The 19,814-nt window shown below is 35.0% G+C and overlaps 1 protein-coding gene across 1 annotated transcript in view; it reads right to left on the bottom strand.

The window, feature by feature from the left end:
- Positions 1 to 1,213: 1,213 nt before the first annotated feature.
- Positions 1,214 to 19,814, bottom strand: part of LOC109049262 (fibulin-2-like) — a 50,990-nt gene continuing 32,389 nt past the window's right edge. The window contains exons 8-17 of the mRNA XM_042766478.1: positions 18,983 to 19,084; positions 13,194 to 13,328; positions 10,153 to 10,290; positions 9,796 to 9,939; positions 8,960 to 9,088; positions 8,306 to 8,431; positions 7,509 to 7,625; positions 7,019 to 7,147; positions 4,957 to 5,080; positions 1,214 to 2,964 (exon numbers count right to left, since the gene is read on the bottom strand). Of these exons, the coding sequence (XP_042622412.1) occupies positions 2,607 to 2,964; positions 4,957 to 5,080; positions 7,019 to 7,147; positions 7,509 to 7,625; positions 8,306 to 8,431; positions 8,960 to 9,088; positions 9,796 to 9,939; positions 10,153 to 10,290; positions 13,194 to 13,328; positions 18,983 to 19,084 (1,502 nt within the window). The 3' untranslated portion in view covers positions 1,214 to 2,606. The remainder of the gene's footprint in view (positions 2,965 to 4,956; positions 5,081 to 7,018; positions 7,148 to 7,508; positions 7,626 to 8,305; positions 8,432 to 8,959; positions 9,089 to 9,795; positions 9,940 to 10,152; positions 10,291 to 13,193; positions 13,329 to 18,982; positions 19,085 to 19,814) is intronic.

The raw sequence follows: 19,814 nt of genomic DNA, 5'->3' as shown, positions 1-19,814 counted from the left end.
TCTTATTGTAATTGTTTTGATATGTAATCACTTTTATTAAAGCCATTCTGTTTAATAAGACATATCAGTGAATATAAGGTGTAAATATGCTCTCAACAGCAATTGCGATACGCTTACTTCCTGGGCATAGTGGGTGTTTTTGTGTTTGTTTGTTTGTTTAAACCAGGCTAGTTTCAGTGTGATTTTGCGGTGTGCTGTTGAGCTGATGAATCGTATCATTCATCCTACTTGCCGATAGCAGCCAGAGGTTATCTGTAGGGATGTACTACATACACGACCATGCTGCCAGCTTTGAACAATGCACGCCCTTTTCCGATACCTACACAATGAAAGGCAGGGTTGAGCGGCCTCCAGGGTGTGACAGACAATGATAGCGCTAAGGTCTAATGAGAATTTGCGATGGAAAGCACAATGAGAGGGGTAAAGAGCAAAGTACCTTGACTCTGCAGGCTGTTCCAAAAGCTGAAAACAGCCCACCTTTCCAATATAAATGGCAACACATAATACAGAGTTGTTTTTTTGGTCTTTAGGCAATTTCCTGACAGTGAAATGCTGTTTGCAACTCATTTTACTTTTATAATATGTAGTTTTGAGTGAAACAAGACATTTAATATGCGGAATGGCAGTTTTTATTCATTGGTATTTGCTTAGATTGTGCAAAGTGGCTTTTTAAAATTTTATTTCTGCCATGGAATAAAAACATAAAAAAAGGTAACTGTGACTTATCTTGCAAATTTATATGATTGTTGTTTTTTTTTATTGTTAATTTTAATTGATATAGATATGATAAATAGACATTTTCAGAATTGTGATTTTCTCATAATTCTGTTTATGCCTTTTCCCCTCAGAATTCTAATTTTACATCTAACAATTTTGTTTTTGTTTCGTTCACAAAATAAGAAATAAAAAGGTAATTGTGACTTTACTCACAGTGGACTTTTTTCTCATGATTGCAAGTTTATCTTTTTCAATTCTGTGTTTATATCTCGCAATTCTGATTTTATATAACGATTGCAAGTTTATCTTTTTGATATAAACTCGCAACTGAGAGAATTAAAAAGGCCGAATTGTTAGATAAAAAGTCACAATTTACTTTTTTACTCAGAATTGTGAGATATACAGAATTGACCTCTTTATCCATTTTTTATTATGTGGCAGAAGCAATTGATTAACATTCTCAAAAGCCCAATAAGAAAAGTCCTTTCAGAGGAAGAGCAAGTTATTGCTTTTTTATTAAAGATTACAAGCATTTTTTCTTTTTAATAACAAGCGCTGAGAAATTGTTCACAAAAAGACCAGGAGGAACATGTATTGAACAAAAATAGGGTTGATTCTAAATGCATTTGATAGTACAATAAAATGCTTCATTACTTGTGCAATTATATCATCATAAAATTTGATGGTGGTTTATTGCTAATGCAATATGCACAGTGAGCCTCAGGCCACAAGCTATAGTTCATTTTTTCACCACTAGGAGGTGATATTTCACTTTTAATAAAATAATCAAACCGCTCAAACAATTGAAGTGACAAACATCTGAAGTAATGACTAAGATACTAATAAAAGGATTGATGTTGCTTTATTGAAGAACTGAATCTACTAAGGCAGATAATATGGACTACATTATTACACTGATGCATTTGGTTGTTCCATGAATTTAATGAATATGAAGCTCTTTTATGTTGATACCCAATATGTTTATCGGTAATAAGTAGAATTTTGTTATGATTTCATATATGCTGTGCGTTAGAGAGTATATCAAGATGATTTTATGCTTTTACCCTGAGACGGATTTTCAAGACAGTAATTCATCAAAATAGGTCCAGTATTACAAAGTAACAATGAAAACATTCTCAGTGCTGCTTTGGAGCGTACACACTCTTCATGTATGCGTGTCAAATGTTTCCAAAATGGTATATTAGCACCAAGAGCTACAAAGGAAGCGCATTTGAAACAAACATTAGAATTAATAATAACAATCATACACCTTTTTAATTGCAGGTGTTTAACGCAATGATTACAGACATGTTCTCTTTGGCAGGCTGGTTTGCTCTGAACTGAGGCACTCATGTGTATTATCATAGATACATTTTCAAATACAGTTATCAGTTATTTCGAAAGAGCTGTGAAATTAATAGATGTTTAAATGGCACAGTACTTGACCGGCCTATGGATGAATCGTGACAGCCATTACAAATGTGTAACTCTACCTCAGCTCTATTCTGCCAACCCCCAAGGAGAATCATAGTGTTTTTAGAAAAGTAATGAAGTGCTATAAAAAGCAGTTTCAGGCAATCAAGATAAATTGGTACAGTATAAATAGCAGCTGGTGTAGAGTACTTTCAAAACTTTGAAGAGGAAAAACCAGGACTTTTTAAAGCCAAATGTTTCTGTCACTCTTTGTACTCCATCCTGTTTGTTCTCACTCTACTCAAAAAAAAAAAAAAGCGATTGGATCCCAGTGGGAGAGTCCCATCAAATTCTCTCTGAGCAAAATCTGTTAGGCAAACAGAAGCCTAAAGATCTGCCAGATGACAACTTCAAGGCAAAAGCTTGAAGAGTTTAGCACCATGTGGAATCAAAGGCGTCATTAGATGAGTGTAATATCACATGGAGTTTGCTGTGATGAACACGTAGATGCGGGCCAGGAAAGTTGTGAAAGTTCCTTGACGCAGCAGCTTCATTTCCACGTCAATGAGGAAGTCCCGCGGCTCTCGCACCTGCCGTTGCAGGTACACTGCGCCTGTGAAGCTGTTAAGCTTCCGTGTGCTGAAGTAGCCATCCTCATTTCCTCGCAGGATGCTGATGATGATGTTGTCACCCGAGTAGGCGGGCGAGGGTCCGATGCGGAAGATCTGAGATGGGATGATGATGTTGGTCTGGAAGCTCAGCTGGTAGTACGTGATGCGTAATGGCATGGTCTGGCATTGCTGGAAGTTGGGGCAACTTATTCGCTCGCAGCGTCTAAAAGCAGGGGAGAGGTCAGAGTTTTGGCATACAGAATGTGTATGGTTTGTTCTGCAAAAACCCTGACCAAATTCATGTTTTAAAGTCAAACATCTAAAATGGCTCTTAGGATAGATCTTAAAGTGATACAGTAGTTTAACCAAAAATGTCATGTCATTCCAAACCTGTTTGACTTTCTGCCGTGGAACATACAAGGTGATATTTTGAAAAAAATGTCTCACTGTTGTTCTTTCCATACAGTGAACATCAATGGAGTTCAGTGTTGTTTCAGTTTTTTTTTTTTTGTAGCATTTATCTTCATTTTTTAACTTTATTGAAAAATGTTACACTGTTCTGTCTATACATTGAAAATCAATGTGATCCAATGTTGTTTTTGTTTATTTATTTATTTATTTTATTATTATTTTTAATTAATTAATTAATTTATTTTTAGTTTTATTCACAAAAATTAAACAAAACGAAACATTCTCCAAAATATCTTCTTTTGTGTTCAACAGAAAAAAAGTCACTGGAATAACAAATCGATCAATCAAAATGAAAATAAATAAAACAGAATATAAAAACACAATAAAACAGAATATAAAAACACAATATAAAACAACAACATAACACAACAACATAAAAATAAACACAGAAAAGTTGAGTCATTACAATGACATGAGGCTAAGTAAATATGATGGAATTCATTTGAGCACTGAAAAAAAATCCTAATTTAATAAAACTTCAATTTGTAACTGATCCCATAACTTTGGTGCTGAATGATACCTTAAATTGTGTGGATCGATGGTTGAGGTGTGCTGTTCAGTGATAAAACAGACAGCTTGCATTGAAGGAGCCATATAGATACTTAGGGGTGGGCTCTTTTGATTCAGATTAATAAGGACCACCAACCTAAAACACCCTTACCTGATTGTCTCGTTCGGCTGTTTAACTAAATGTTGTGCAGCATACGTACATAGGTAACATTAGAGTAATACAGTGATACTGTCTCCTAAAATGACCACAACGTAGTCAGTGCAGGTGTTTTTGGACACGCTGACTCCTAGCTGCTGTTAAATCTCTGCTAGAGCTGCGAATCTCAGGAGGGCTGATGGTGAGCAGTGGGAGTTCCCACCAATCAAGAGTCCATGCTGACACTGGCCAGACGTCTGTGTTTGAACTACTGCCTAATCAACACAATCTGCCTCCCTTCCCTTTGCTTAGCAGAAACCATGCTCTGCAAGGAGCCAGCGTCAATACAGAGGGCACAAGGATGCTAAAGTGAATGTATTTATGCTCTAAGCAATGTACAGATGTACAGAGCTAGTACAGCAGATGTGCATGTGCGTCTGGATGATTTCCAGTCTCACCATTATGTAATAATACTTTATTTCTTGATAAAATGAGACAGATCATGTGTTCCTTGTATTAAAGGGGCAGTTCACAAAAAAAAAAAAAAAAAAAAAAAAAAAAAAAAACAGTCTTTGGCAAATCTGCGAAACACAAACAAAGATATTATTAATGAAACCTGAGAAGTTTCTAATTTTTCAATGGAAGTCAATGTAATCAAAACATAAAAGCTTCAAAAAGGTTATACATTTTTTTGATGGATGGATGCACTTTATTTTGCTTCAAAATCTCGACCACCATTCACTGCCATTATAAAGCTTGGAACAGCCAGGACATATTTTTAATATAACTCTGTTTGTATTCGTCTGAAAGAAGAAAGTCATATGCACCTAGGATGGCTTGAGGGTGAGTAAATCATGGGGTAATTTTCATTTTTGGGGGGACTATCCCTTTAAGTTTGTTATTGTTCTTGATGTGATCGGGCCTTAAATTACAGAATTTTCATTTCTGGGTGAACTATCCCTTTAAGAGTTATGAAACTTTTGATTATGGTGGTGAGTTGGACAGGGTCCATCCACGCTGGCAGGTTCACTGTTGGAGCCCACATGTGTTCTGCATCATAAATGTGATTGGGAAAAAATTTCCCCAGGCCATACTTACATATCTGAAACTCTCCTGTAGTTGTCTGGACATGCAAATGACAAGCAACGGAAGCCTCCTTGGATGTTGAAACAAGTCTGGGAAGCAGAGCAATTGTGTGATCCAATGGCACATTCGTCAATATCTGAGAACGAAAGGGAAGACAACAGCTAAATAGATGTTATATATCCATTCGATCAAAAACTGAGGCTTCTGAGAGTGCTTAAATCTTTCAGGTCATTATTCCTTTCCTAAGTATTCTTTTTAGTTCTAATTTCTAACATAAAAAATAGTAAATGGAAGTTCAATGGTGAATATAAAAGTAAACTATTAGACTTTTGTAAGGCTTTATTACATAAATAGATAGCTAAATGGCAGCGCATGTTACCTGGCCCCGAGCAATGCTAGCAGGGTTGTCAGGGGCGACTGATGTCTGCAGTGTCTAACCACCAGGCTTCATTCTGGTAGGAGTCAATTTTGGTCCCTCCAGAAGTAATTAATTATGCATCTCATTTTACAAAAGCAAAGTCCTCGTTACAGCTCGCCGGCTCCAATCCGCAGACTAATTTGTTTGGTGCAGGCTAGTGCTAACCTCCGGGAGCATGTACAGTCTCTTCTTCACCTCTCATCGACTTTCCTATCTTGAGAGCCTGAGAGAGTTTTGTCAATTTCGTGATCTTTCGGTGAGCGATGGAGGACACTGAGTAGTGCTGTGTTGAACCTGAGGTTAGCTCTTCACAACACAATGTGCCAATTAGAGAAATTAAGGCTCGGAATTAAGTTTGTAGCATTTGGCTTTAAAAAAGGTGTTGGCTAGAATATGAACCACAGTCTAAAGGAACTGTTCACCCAAAAATTCTGTTATCTCCATCCCTGAGTCATTCCAAATCAATATGCATTTCTTGTGCAAAACAAAATTGAGATATTTAGCAGAATGTCCGATCTGCTTTTTGTGAATGGAGACCAGGGACATCAATGGGCGAAATTATATTATATTATATTATATTATATTATATTATATTATATTATATTATATTATATTATATTATATTATATTATTATTATATTATATTATTATATTATATTATATTATATTATATTATATTATATTATATTATATTATTATACAGTTCTTAGCCCGGTCTTGTCTCATACATGCATTTCTACATTTGAATGGACTGTCTTGTGTACGCTTTTCTTTGTTTCTAGTATTGCTAGTGTTTTGAATTTGTTTGCTGATGAAACACAATCAGCAGCAAAAGAGGAATCATTTCGCTATATGTGAGCACTGTCTAAGAGAGCAGTGTTGCCAGATTGGATGGACAATTTCCAGCCCAAAACCTAATCAAAATCCACCCACTCCAACAACAACAACAAGAAAAAAACGCCTAAAATGATAACTGCCAAAAAAAAGTAACAGAATGTTTTTGCCGTGTCAATCAAACCATTGATAAGTACCATTTTTAACACCTTAAATAAAATAATGACAAAATAATATAAAAATACATAGATACATTTCCCAGGAAAATGGATAAAATCAGGGCAAATTCATTAAAGAGAATTACCAAATATGACTAAAATATGCAGACAGACACTATGACAAAACAGCAATCATGAATTTAACCAATAACCTCGAAAAAATCATGTGCATCATTTTCAATGTCAACAGTCAGAATAAGTCAATTTAAATGCAAAAAGTGCCCAATATAAGTGATCAGGATAAGCAAAGTAATTAGCAGGTATTTCATGGTGTTGCACTTTAACTTCAGACAGAACTCCACCCGCCCAAAACTTTTTAAAACAAAATTATCTCTTGACATATATTGTTACCATGAAATAAAATTACTCGTATCATGATATAAGATTTTGGTCATATCGCCCACCCCTACATACAGGTTTGCAACGATTTGATGGTGAGTAAACAATGACAGAACTTTCATTTTGAGAAGACTATCATTTTAATAGGATAATCAGAACATAAATACTAAACATTCACTCTTATGATATGCGATTTTATTTATACAGAATATGAAGCAGAGACTTGTATGTAATAAGATAAAGTAAAATATCACTTTAGTGTTACCTTGACAGGTGCGTCCATTAGGTGACATAGAGTAACCAAGGGGAGGACAGGCACATGTGTAGCTACCTGGGACGTTCACACACTGGAATGCACAGAGGTTTCCAATGCTCTGTGAACACTCGTCGATATCTAGAGAACAAATAAGAGCATTTCATCTTTACCACTGAGAAAACTAGCTATTTATAAAAGAACATCACAACAAACCACTGTGAGATGGATTTGGCCATTAACCAGAAAGATTTGTGTTTAAGAAAATGTGCCAACAACACATTAATTGCTACACTCTGCTGAAAAAATAATCCATCCTTATTAAAATATTCAAGACATTATCGATCTCATATCCCCATCAGAGGATCCCCATCATCTCTTTAATCAACATACAGTGTAATGTGAATGTGTCCTTGCACTTTAATCTTTAATGGGTACAAATGATATGATGAAAACTAATTTTAATATATTTCCTGGCTTAAGGACATCGATAACACTTCACCTTCACACGTGTGCCCATCCTCTTTCAGGTAGTAGCCCATTCGGCAATAACACTGGTAAGAGCCATACATGTTTGCACACTCCTGACTGCAGGGATTGCTGTCACATTCATTAATATCTATGAGAGAACACAGAAAACATCAAGTTTCTGGATTAAAAACTGTTTGTTTGTATGTTTTTGCATATTTGATTAAATTATTGTGGTCTTTTGGAGGGTTGTGGTGTGTGTTATAATTTAAAATGTGGTACGGGGTCGAAAAGTCTGATACCACACAGAAAATTTGGGATCCAAAATCTAATTAAAACCTGGGAAAAAGGTTAGACAGATGCATATAAATAAAATAATAAATAAATAAAAAATAGGAATTATTTATAATTCTGCACGATTTATAGATGACTAATGGATAATTCTCAGATCATAATGGAGAACATGTTCATGTTCATGAAATAAAATATCGTATTAAACTACTAACTCTGCTAACTACTACTAAACTACTAACTTTATTTTAATACTGTTGTCCCTTTGAAACCCAAAAAAATGTCACCTCATGAAAGTTCCTCAGTCTATGTCATCCACCAAGTCCTTGAAACAAACTCTGAATAAATTAATGGATCTGGCCACGATAGAACTAGGGTTTTTTTAGTCTTGTAGAATATTCTTCTGATGGTTGTTTAGTCTTTTTTTTTTTTTTTTATTTTTTTTGTTGGAAAGAAAGAACATTCATGCTGTCAGAACACAACACATTCTTCGCAGGCAGACTGATCCCTGTTCAATTCCGCTAGTGCAAATGGATGTACCTTCACAGTTCTTGCCATCAAAGGCCAGGGAGAAGCCAGTGGTACAGGAGCACTGGTAGGAGCCCGGCGTGTTATCACAGGTCTGGGCACACAGGCGGCCCGGGTACCTCCAACACTCATTTACATCTGCCAGCAGAAAAGATGCAGAGAACTGCATTAGTTTAAAAACATACTGTAGTCTGGGGAGCATCTCTCTCTTCCTGCCTTGCTGTCTTCTTTCACTCTGCTATAGGAGTAGAAGAGATAAGACATTAGGATAATCTGCACGCTCTGCTGTCAGCTTCTTTTATGCTGTTTGTTTGTCTGGTTACATAGAAGAGGATGTGATTTGGTTTGATTTAGTCACGGTATCCAAACTCTTTTTAAACCCTTCAAGTGCTTTATTTGGCAGATGTGGTTTAAGGTACTTAAATTTTTTTTAATGTGTTTAAGGTCAGAAGTCAGTTTTCCTGTGATACAGATGCTAATGCTAATGTAAAAAAAAAAAAAAAAAAAAAAACACATCCTCCTGCATTGCACAGTATTCTGTACGATCATAAGATCATTCATTGAAGTTCTGTTCAGCATGCCTCCTGTGTGAACTTGCTATTCCGAATAAAGATGTGTTTGGGCTGTGTATTTGTTGTGTTTGTCAGTGCGTGTGTTGATACACACCCATACAGAGCTGGCGAACGGCATCGTACTGGTAGCCGGTTTGGCAGTCACAGCGGTAGCTGCCGGGCAGGTTGTGACAGATTTGGCCCTCTCCACAGCGGTGGGTGCTCGTCTGACATTCATCTACATCTGTACATAGTCAACATATTCTTACTAGTTATTGCAGACTTTACAAATCCAGTTAGCATATGCTAACAGAAATGGTAACAAAAAGTACCATGCTATAGAGTGGTTTTTCAAAATTGAACTGTACCATGGTACAAACAGCATGATTTTTTTTGTGCATGCATCATAGTAGTAGCTTGGTATTTTTTGTGGTTCCTTGATACATGAATAAGGTTATAATTCAGTGTCATGGTATTATCATGTCATACCATCATTTACTATGGTACTTACACAATACTTCACAAATCATTCTATTGTGCTGATTTGGTCCTCAAGAAACATTTTCTTATCATCAGTGTTGAAAACAGTCATGCTGCATATATCTTTGTGGAAACCGTGATACAAGGATTCAGGATTCTTGAATGAATAGAAAGTTCAAAATAACAGCAAATATTTGAAATAAAAATCTTTTGTAATCTTTACTAAATAACAGTATTGGTTTTTAAAAAAATAAATCTTACTGACCCCAAACTTTTGAATTAAATGTACTATTCTAGAATATTAAATGTATATCTATATTTATATATATATATACACCCACCACACACACACACACACACACACACTGTATATATAATAAAAAATCTAACAGGTTTAAAACGTTTGAAAGAGTTGAGTTTAAGAAGTTGTAGGGTTAAGGTATAGGTGTGTATATTCATGTGCATCCTCACCAATACATCGTGCTCCATCAGGACTGGAATGGTAACCCCGACTGCACATGATAATCTTGCGCTGACAGGTGTAAGAGCCCACAGTATTTATGCAGTTAAAGCCGGACGTACATGGTTCTTTCACACTGCTGCATTCATCGATGTCTAAAATAAAGTGAGAGAGATCATAAAAGTCATAAAAGGGAAGGCAAATGAATCAAAAAGCAACTTTCTTGTAAAAAAAAAAAAAAAAAAAATCATAAAAGTGTCTTTGCTTGATGGAACTGTTATTTGCATTTTTCAGATTTTGGTATTCTTCATGCATCTGTCCACTAGGGGGCACTGAGTCACTCTGAAGCTGCCACTTTCCTGTCTTACCGATGCAGTTGCCATGTGAGTCCTGAGTGAAGCCTGTGAGGCAGCCTTGCTTCGGGTTACACGTGAATGAGCCATCAGTGTTCTGACACTGGAAGCCCATCCCACAGTTATGGGTTCGCGTAACACACTCATCGATGTCTAGAAGAGAAAGAGTGCACCAGATGTCAAAACAGTCCAGTGGACCGGACAGCAAGATGCCACCCAGTCCGGTTCCTGCTCTGATAGATTTGTTTAGCTTTTGAGACCGATGCTGTTATAAGGGCCAAACAAATTAAGTAGGTCACTCTTAAAACCTTCAGGAAAATCTGTAAAATTTCACCAAATTTGGCAAGCATAGCAGCATAATGAATAGACAGAGCTCATCTGAGACATCTGATGGAGGAGATGGGTTTGGACAGAGATCACAACACTACTCAATTACAAGTTAGAACTTCACATTAGGTGGCACTGTGGCTCAATAACAGGCCGGGAAAGCATCCTTCCACTTCAAGGCAGATGATCTCACATGATCAAACCCTAGTTTCTTCACAGTCATCCACAATTGCATGCTATTAAAGTAAAAACAAAACGATTTTGTATTACACATGACATAAAACATAAAAGACTCCTTTGTTCATGAATCACATTGCACTCGTCATGCTGTGTGTTTCTGATTCACTAAAAAGAATTGGCTTATAATGAGTCATTTGTTTATGAATTGGACAGAGGCAGATTTAGTGATTTGTGGGCCCCATGCAAAATATATGAATGGGACCCTATGTATTTGCATACATTTACAAATTTAGCCTTGAGGTTCCTTTTTTGTTGTGATGCTTGCCGCTGCATAAAAAATAAAAATAAATAATAATAATAATAATAATATTATCTATATATTATATATATATATATATATATATATATATATATATATATATATATAAAGGAAATTATACATTTACACACCTAAGGATTATATTAACCAAACAAACTGTGTATGCGTCCTCTACTTGGGTTCTTATGAATAAGTAAGCAGCATTTAAAACAATAAAAATATAATACGCACTGTTGCTCAATATTTAATTACATGCATGATATTTTCATTTTGCAACAAGCAGGATAGACGAGAAGTGTGTTCAACTCTGACACGCAGATGGTTGTTGTGGAGATAAACACAATAAAAAGCAACCGTTCACGTGTCTGCGCTTAATGCGCATCTCGTATCTGAAAAGCATTTTAGGGGGCCCTTGAATTTTTGGAGGCCCAGAGACACTGGTCACACTGTATGTTTTTGGTTCACTAAAAAGAACCAGCTTGTAGGAGTGATTCATTTGGAAATCAGATTACCATGGTCATGCAGTTTTTGATTCACCAACCAAAAAAAAGAAAAAAAAAAAAGAATCAGCTCAAAATGTGTCAATTTTTCATGAATCACACTGCATGGTCATGGTGTATATTTTTGATTTGTTCAAACAAACTGGCTAATAATGATTGTTGTTTTAGCATGTAGCACCATCACCTAAGCAACATGAAACCCACTTTCCCAGCCCCTCAATTTCAGATGTCCAAAGCCTGCAATTAGTTAAAATCCACTATTTCCTTTCTGTCACTTATTATGATTATTATTCTTCCACATTTACAGTATTAGCCTGCACCAGGCTAAGTCCTGACAAGAATCAGAGACTCTTGCAAAGTTTTCTCTGTTCAAAGGCAATGGTTAGATGTGTCTAGGCATCTGCTTTGTGTAAAAACAGACTGCGAGAATCTTTAGATGTTAGCAAGCGAGAGCCTGAGGCAATCAGCTGTGGCCTCTTTCGAACTGCAAAGGCCTGCACAATTTGCATTTTACTGCACAGATTGATGAATGGTGTCTGGTTCTTCTCTGTAGCGGTGACGGTGGTGTGTTTAGATGATGAAGACACTGGTCCGAGATCTGTGGAGTAGTGTGGGCTAGAGGACTCTAACAAGGATGAAAGACCGTTTGTTATTGATTTTGTCCATATGCATCACCAGATAGCTCTTATAGCTGGGCGAGAGTTGGGCTGCTGCCATGTTTCTGCTGATCTTATCTCATGTTAAAGCAAAGTTCACGCAGACATAACTCTCAGCATATTTTAATTAATAAAACAATGCTCTCTGTGTACTTTTAGTCAAATTAAAGCTAAAGATGGTAATTTATGTACCACTTACTAAATATACTTTTTTTTTTTTATAATTAAATGTTATGTTTGTAATTTTTGTAAAATTTAATATATATACAAATAATGTTCTCCTGATCATTTTGTGTAATATATATATATATTTTATATAGAAAGTTACTTTTATAATATAGAAAGGATGCATTATATTGTTTTTATTAAAGTGACTTTTTCAGAAAGAATTATATTGAGCATAAGTGAAATTAAAGACTTTTACATTGTCATAAAAGAATGTTTAAAAGTTACTTTCGATTCATCAAAGTATTCTAAAAATAAATAAACAAATAAATACATTTTAAAATAACCATATTTATAAGAAATGTTTATGTATCAAATCAGCATATTAGAATGATTTCTGAAGGTTCACGTGACACTGAAGACTGAAGTGATGGCAAATTCAGCTTTGGCAACACCGGAATAAATTAAATTTTTAAATATATTAAAATTAAAAAAAAAAATTCTAATTATATTTCAAAGTATTACTATTTTTACTGTATTTCCAATCAAATAAGTTCAAATAGGTAAGATACACATTAAATTAAATACTATTTTAGTATTTTAATGAAATATATAGTTAAATTTTTCAAACTGAATACAAATATTTGGATAACATTTATGCTTTCTCTAAAACATTTTAAACTTTAAAATTTATTTCTGATTTATTTATCTGTTCATCATTTGGTAACAGACTGCTGCAGTTACTAAAAAGGTTTTTTATTTTTATTTTCTGCAAATATCTATTCCTTAAAAGTACTAAGAGAGTCATTAATGGAAATTAGGAAAAGGTGAATTAGGTAAATTATGAAAACAGAATTGTATGTGTGTTATGTGTGTGTATATGTGAGCATTTGTTGATACTGTACCCACCTTCACATACTCCATTCCTCAGCTGGTAACCGCTCGAACATGAGATCTGCCTCTCGCACACAAACCCTCCTACCGTGTTTACGCAGCGCTCGTTGGCCTGGCAGGTATGCGTGTTTGTCACACACTCGTTCACATCTGCAAAGCAAAAGCACAGCATAATTTTACTGAGCTCCAAAATATAACATCCTCACACAGAGCCAGGGACACAAATGGAGAGTTACATCCACAAAAACCTATAATTGAGAAGCAAGCAGGTGAGACAGTTGTGTAAAAAACAAAGACCGGCAGAACCTGCTGCATATTTTCATTAGACATGGCACACATAAGTTCTATAGTTCTGGCACTGTGGTGAACTGTCAAAATCTTTGGTTGGCCAGATTCATTAAAGGCAATAACTCTGGACTACATGGAAAAAAAAAAAAGTCTAAACAAGATTGGAAAACAAGCATGGCCCAGAGAGAGGAGAAAATAATTAGTTGAAGCTTAGACAATGGCTTATTTGTGGGCCAAGAAAGGGATTCAATCTGTCATGTTATTGCCAGAGTGAATAATTTCAGGGGACTGTGTGGAAATCTTTGAGCTTTCTTCTGGCCACATTAGAAGAGAAGAGAAAAAAAAGCACATGGTACCTTATCTGTTCCACACAACAGCTGGTTATTTTGGGCAACCATTTTTGGACTTTCCAGAACGAATCAAAAACTAGTTTTTAGGTAAACCAGAGCCACTTCACTGTTGTCATGACAGTGACCACACATTGTGAACCTTGTTTTCAGGCAGCAGCACACAATAATAGTCACTGTGTAGTGTAGAGGCAGCTATACATTTTTAAATACATACAGTAAGTAGACAAGAGCAATGCATGCAAATATTACAAGTGGTTCAGTCTGAAGTCATTTTAAAATACTTTTTAAAATTTAGTTTTAGAAAGTCTAAAACAACTTGAAAGATGAAAATACATGCCCTTGAATGGTCCAGAGGTTTAATATGTGAATATGTGAAAGTCTATTTAGCTGTTTTGAGAGAAACAGAGAGTAGGTTGAAAAAAAAAAAAGAAGATTACTCACAAAAAATAGCTGGACATCTCAAACAAACAACTCACACTCAATTTTCAAAAAAGGCTTCCAAAAAAAAAAAAAAAAAAAAAAATTCACTCATCTTCCACTTTCTATCCAAACGGAGTGTAACTTTATCTTGCTATTGGCTAATTCTGTGTTGCTTTGTTGTTTGAATTGGGACTATTGGGAATTTATTTGTTTTTATTTCATCTGTTTAATTTTTTCTTTATAATTTGTTTAAATTTTTAATGTCATTCTGGGTAATTTTAATGACTTACTGTAAAAATAAAAAATCTGTTCAATTTACAATCAAGCTGCAGCTGCATTGCAAAAAGTTCACCATAAAAATGTTTTAATAAAATATATTTCATTAATACATGGGAATATATTTACTGTTTCCACTGTATGTTATAGGGTGGCACATATCTTATAAAATAATGTTAAAAATATTTTCTGTAAAAGTAGATGTATGTTCTTGTTCATTATTACAGTTGTTGTGAAAGGAACAGTCCTGCTACAGGTCGGACAGGGTGTTGGAATGACATTAACTTAAGTAAACGATGACAGAAATTTTTAAAATCACAGTGTGAGAACCGTGTCAAAGCTTCCTGCATTCAGTGCACATTTTTAGGCCCCAGAAAGACACCAAAAGCAGCTTTGACACCCTTGCGCACTCTTGTGTAGTAACGAAGTTTCAACAAATGTCAACAAACCAGTGGCAGCTTATTATAATGCCTTTATATCATTAACACATAATTGTTTACCTTTATATATACGCATTTCTGTAGACCGTAGGCAAGGTCAAGTGGGTTTTTTTCAATAGGGCATATTATCTTGGAGTTAACATGATCGATAAGGGTTAATAAATTGCAATTTTATTCCTGTATTTAGTTATGATTTCAGTGTTGTTACTTTAAACTAAAATAACTTAAACTTTTTTTTAAACATATAGTAAATAATGTATTGTTGTCACATACCCCGTGGACTGTTTCTTGTCTGTATTGTGTTTTTTTTTTGCTTAACCTAGTTTTTCTTCTCCCCCTTGTTGTTATTAGCGTTCATCATGACTGGCGTTTCCCGTCGTTTGTGGTCTGTGTGGTGCTTGTTTCCCCTGTTTTCGGTATTTAAACTGTGGCTTTGTAATAGCTACGTTGGTCTGTGCCTGAGACACCTCGTCGGTTCATCTAGTTAAAGTGTAGTCCTGCTACACCACCTATTATGGCATCTCTGTCTGTCAAAACTGCTATGTTTTGGTTATGTCTGGAGGAAGGCAACACAAATTCAGTGGGGCCTCTCAGGTTCTGGTGAGAATTCTGAGCAAACATACTACCCATAATGCAACCATATGTATGTGAGCTAGTTGCAAGAGCATGCCGATGAGCTTTTGTATTTCCTTCTTGTGTGTTAGTGATTTTTTTTATTGGGGTGTTTATGTGGGAAAGTGATGGAAAAGTGTGCTGCAAAAGGTTAGCTGAGTGGGGTTTGAAAGTTCTTGTTGAAACCTCTTACCCACTGGTTGTGAATAAAGCCCTCATCGCACATCTCATTAAGCTGCACACACTGGTAGGAGCCCTTGGTTGAGAATAAAGCCCTCATCGCACATCTCATTAAGCTGCACACACTGGTAGGAGCCCTCCCGGTTCACACACACCATCTCCCGAGAGCACTTGTGTCTGTTTAGTGGAAGAAAACAGCACATGCACAGATGCAAACACACATGTAATACATATACGCAACCTCCACCATCATGAATTCATACTAGCATTTTACGAGGTGTGAGACCAGAACAGGTTTTGTTTCTAATAGTGAGGTTAGCTCTCAGTTAATCAACCATTTTATTGTTGTTCTAAATGGGTTTTCTTTGGGGCAAAATCGCATGCAAGTCTGGCTTTATGAATCTATAACTCTTAATGTTTACCATGTGAACCATGGCTTACGAAGAGAAACAGATGCTAGAGAAACTCCAGGAAGGATATACCTATGTAGTCTTGTATTTTACATTTGGAAGTGTAAATGTCGATCATAAATTGAATGATGGCTAATACTAAAACATTTCATTAAAAAATCCATCCAGTTTCTATAAGTCTTTGGCTCCAAAGCAAAGCCAGTCAAGCTTGATTTTGTTACTGCCAAAAACGAAATCAAGGTCTCTGCCCACCCACATTCAGCATATGGGAACGCTTTGACGGAGAGACACAGAAAGAGAGAGAAATAAACTCTTGAAATACTGAGATAATTCAACAGTGAAAACTGCCCTCTCAGCTGAAGCCGTTTCGATTATATCATCCCTTAAACTGTCCTCGCATGCAAAAATTGCACTGATTTACAGTTCAGGTCTCCTGAATCAAGTATATAGTAAAATGTGACATTCATGTTGTGCCTCAGTCAAATACACAGTATTAACTGTTGTTGAATATCACAGTAATAAATTCAAAATAAGCTTAAGTCAATCAGTGAATGTGAAATGACTATTTGTTACTTCTACATTTGCTGTAAAGTTAAAAGCTGATGTACACTGTGCAATTTGTTCTGTCCTTTACGACCGTTGCTTGTAAGATTGTAGAATATGATCCCAGTGAGATCTTGGGTGAAGGCCAAGCAACATAAACAGTATTTTATGCCAGACTGTATGATATAAATGGTATTAATCCACATCACGTTTTGATATCCTAATTGCAATTTAAAATGGTACAACATAAACCCAAGCCCTTTGAATATTGTACATAGAAAAATGTTAATCATAGAAATGTGTAAAAAAAAAGAAAAAAAAAAAAAACTATAAAAGTAGGAGTCTAAGATTCATCAAAAATGTAATGGATCTATAAAATGTAATTAATTTAAAGTATTTATCATAAACATTATACTTGTCAGTTTACAGTCTAAAAAATCTAGACAGTAAAAATATATAAATATCATTAAAACAAGAAAAATGTATTTGATAAACTGGAAAAGATAAAAAAAAATATATAGATAATAACATTCAAATTACTGAAAAAAGTAAAAAATATGAAAAAAAATTTTTTAGTGATTGTTTCTAAATTGCGTTTAATTATCTGTTTTATTATATTTAATTAATACGTTAAATACATTTTTTTCTTACTGTATCACATTTTTCTTCTGTCACAGTCATTCATAGTCAGGTGTCATACTGTAAATTAAATAAAGAAATCTACACCAACAAAATATTGTGTTTCTGATCCAGTTTATATTAACAGCTGTGCATGGCAATTTTATTAGCACCCTCCATGACAAGTTCAGGATATGGATTGGAAAGACCTTGAAATATATTGTCTGCAACACTATCAGTCTAGTAAATAAACATGCGGTAAAAGTGTCAGATCAGACAGGAAGATGTATTGTGAGAGAGCAGAGCTGTCGAACCCAGGGCTGAGGTCACTGTTTATTATTGTAGTCAGGGCTGAAGGAGAGTAATTGGTCATGGATCAGCGAAGTTGAAGGAAGCAGATCCTCAGGTAAGACTGGGATGTTCAGGTCATGAAAAATCTCTTGTCATAATCCTTTGGGCATAACTGTTATACATGAGTGATTCAGTCCAATAAGGGACTGGTTAGTGGAGTATGACAGTTTTCCCAGCTAACAGGGAACTTTCCCATAACTTTCATTGACATTTTTTAAAAGTTATGTAAATGTTAGGACAAAATGTTCTTAAGATAATGTTTATTGAACCTTCTTATAATGTTATTGATAGTTAATTACGTTCTCATAATGTGACGAGAAAATGTTCTTAGAAGTTCTTGGGACATCCTTATGATATCATTTGTACTTAATGAATGTTCTTATAATGTTGAGAGAAAACATTCTTAGAATAATATTCTCAAAGCATCCTATAATATTATTATTTGCGGAATGTTTTCATTATTATGTCATAAAACATTATGAGTACAACATTCATGGAACATCCTTACAATGTTATTTTTACTTTATGAACATTCTCATATCATTGAGAAAAAACATTCTTGGAACATCCTTAATGAATGTTTGAACGAATGTTTGTTCAAAGTTATCTGATCTATAAAAGTCAGAACAAAAAAGTTATTTATACATCATACATGGAACATATTTTTTGGAATGGCTTAGTTGGATGTTCATCTAATTTTTTTTAAATGTTACTACTTGTTTGATCATTAAAGAGAATTGAACAAGACATGCATAAGGAATAAACAATGACTGCATGTTGTATATACACTGACTTCATCCCAGCTAACAAAAATGATCCTCTAAAGTTTAGTTAACTTTCCCTTTAACTCTTAGTGAACTACTACAGTAAAATATCAGTAGTACTACAGTACTACTACAGTAAAATATCAGTAGTACTACAGTACTACTACAGTAAAATGTCTTATTTATTATTTTTTTAATTTAAATATTTAATGAACTCTGGAAAACTGCAAACACTCTTAAAAGTGTGTCTTAACAGTTTTTAGTACTTAAATTTTTTTTAAAGTCTTTAAGAAATTAATTGCTTAGAATTGATCTATTTTTATCTTTTGAATAATATCAACATTACTATAAGCATGGCAGCACAGTGGCTCAGTGGGTAGCACTGTTGCCTCACAAATTGATGATACTAAATTACTGTTTTCATAACTTAATGGTAATGTTAGCAAAACTTTCAAGGAACATATTTTTGTTAGCAAGGTTATCGGGGTTTTCTGACAGCTGCACTGAGAAGAGATTGTGTGTGTAGTTTTAGACCAATTTAGAGTACTTTACCTTCACAGGTGTGTCCATTAGCCATCAGAGAGAATCCTGGGAAACAGGAACATTGGGCCAGTCCTCTAACAACAGAGCACTGCTGAGAGCAGGGCCCATTACCTGCAGACCATTGCAAAACTCAGTTAATGCATCTTTCACACTTCTTTTTTATACATTACATTATATAGTTTTTTTCTTAAATATGTCTATATAGTTCTTATTTATTTTATTTCACTTTCAGTTTTAGCTATTTTTGTACTTAAAGTTAAACTAAAAGAAAATGAGAATGGATGCCTTGGCAACTAGTTGAAATAAAATAAGTTTTTATGTACAGTATATTTTATTTTATTTCCATTTCTATTTATAAGTGATGAAACATTTTTTTGGGCAAGAGCCCAGATATAAAAGCACAGAGCCTTCATCAGGCTGAGTGTGGGCCTTCTGTATGGCCCTAACAGATTTAACTTAAAAATCAAACTGTAATCAGCATGACTTAATGAGTCGCCCAGATACTTCCAGATCATTTCCGTACTGATTGATACTCCAGAAACACGACAGTGCCCCAGACAACACAGACTTCCAGTAAATGCTTAAGTCCTTAAACATCTACCATCAGTCCCAAACCAGATATACATTAAACCTTGTGGCGTACTACAGACTTATCTTGTAAAGTGCTATATCTTCTGGATGGCCAGCTGGATGAGGAGGAAAAGTTTTTTTCTCCTCTGTTCAGCATGTTTCTATTAAGATAACATATGTAGTGCAGAACAGTAGAATGACCTTACAGTACCTGTAAGGCTACACAATCTGGAATTTAGTTCTCTGTCACGGTGCCAGAATGTTACAGATC

Source organism: Cyprinus carpio, chromosome A11 (genome assembly GCF_018340385.1).
Source record: "Cyprinus carpio isolate SPL01 chromosome A11, ASM1834038v1, whole genome shotgun sequence".
NCBI classification, from domain to species: Eukaryota; Metazoa; Chordata; class Actinopteri; order Cypriniformes; family Cyprinidae; genus Cyprinus; species Cyprinus carpio.
This window is presented reverse-complemented; position numbering and strand designations above follow the sequence as displayed.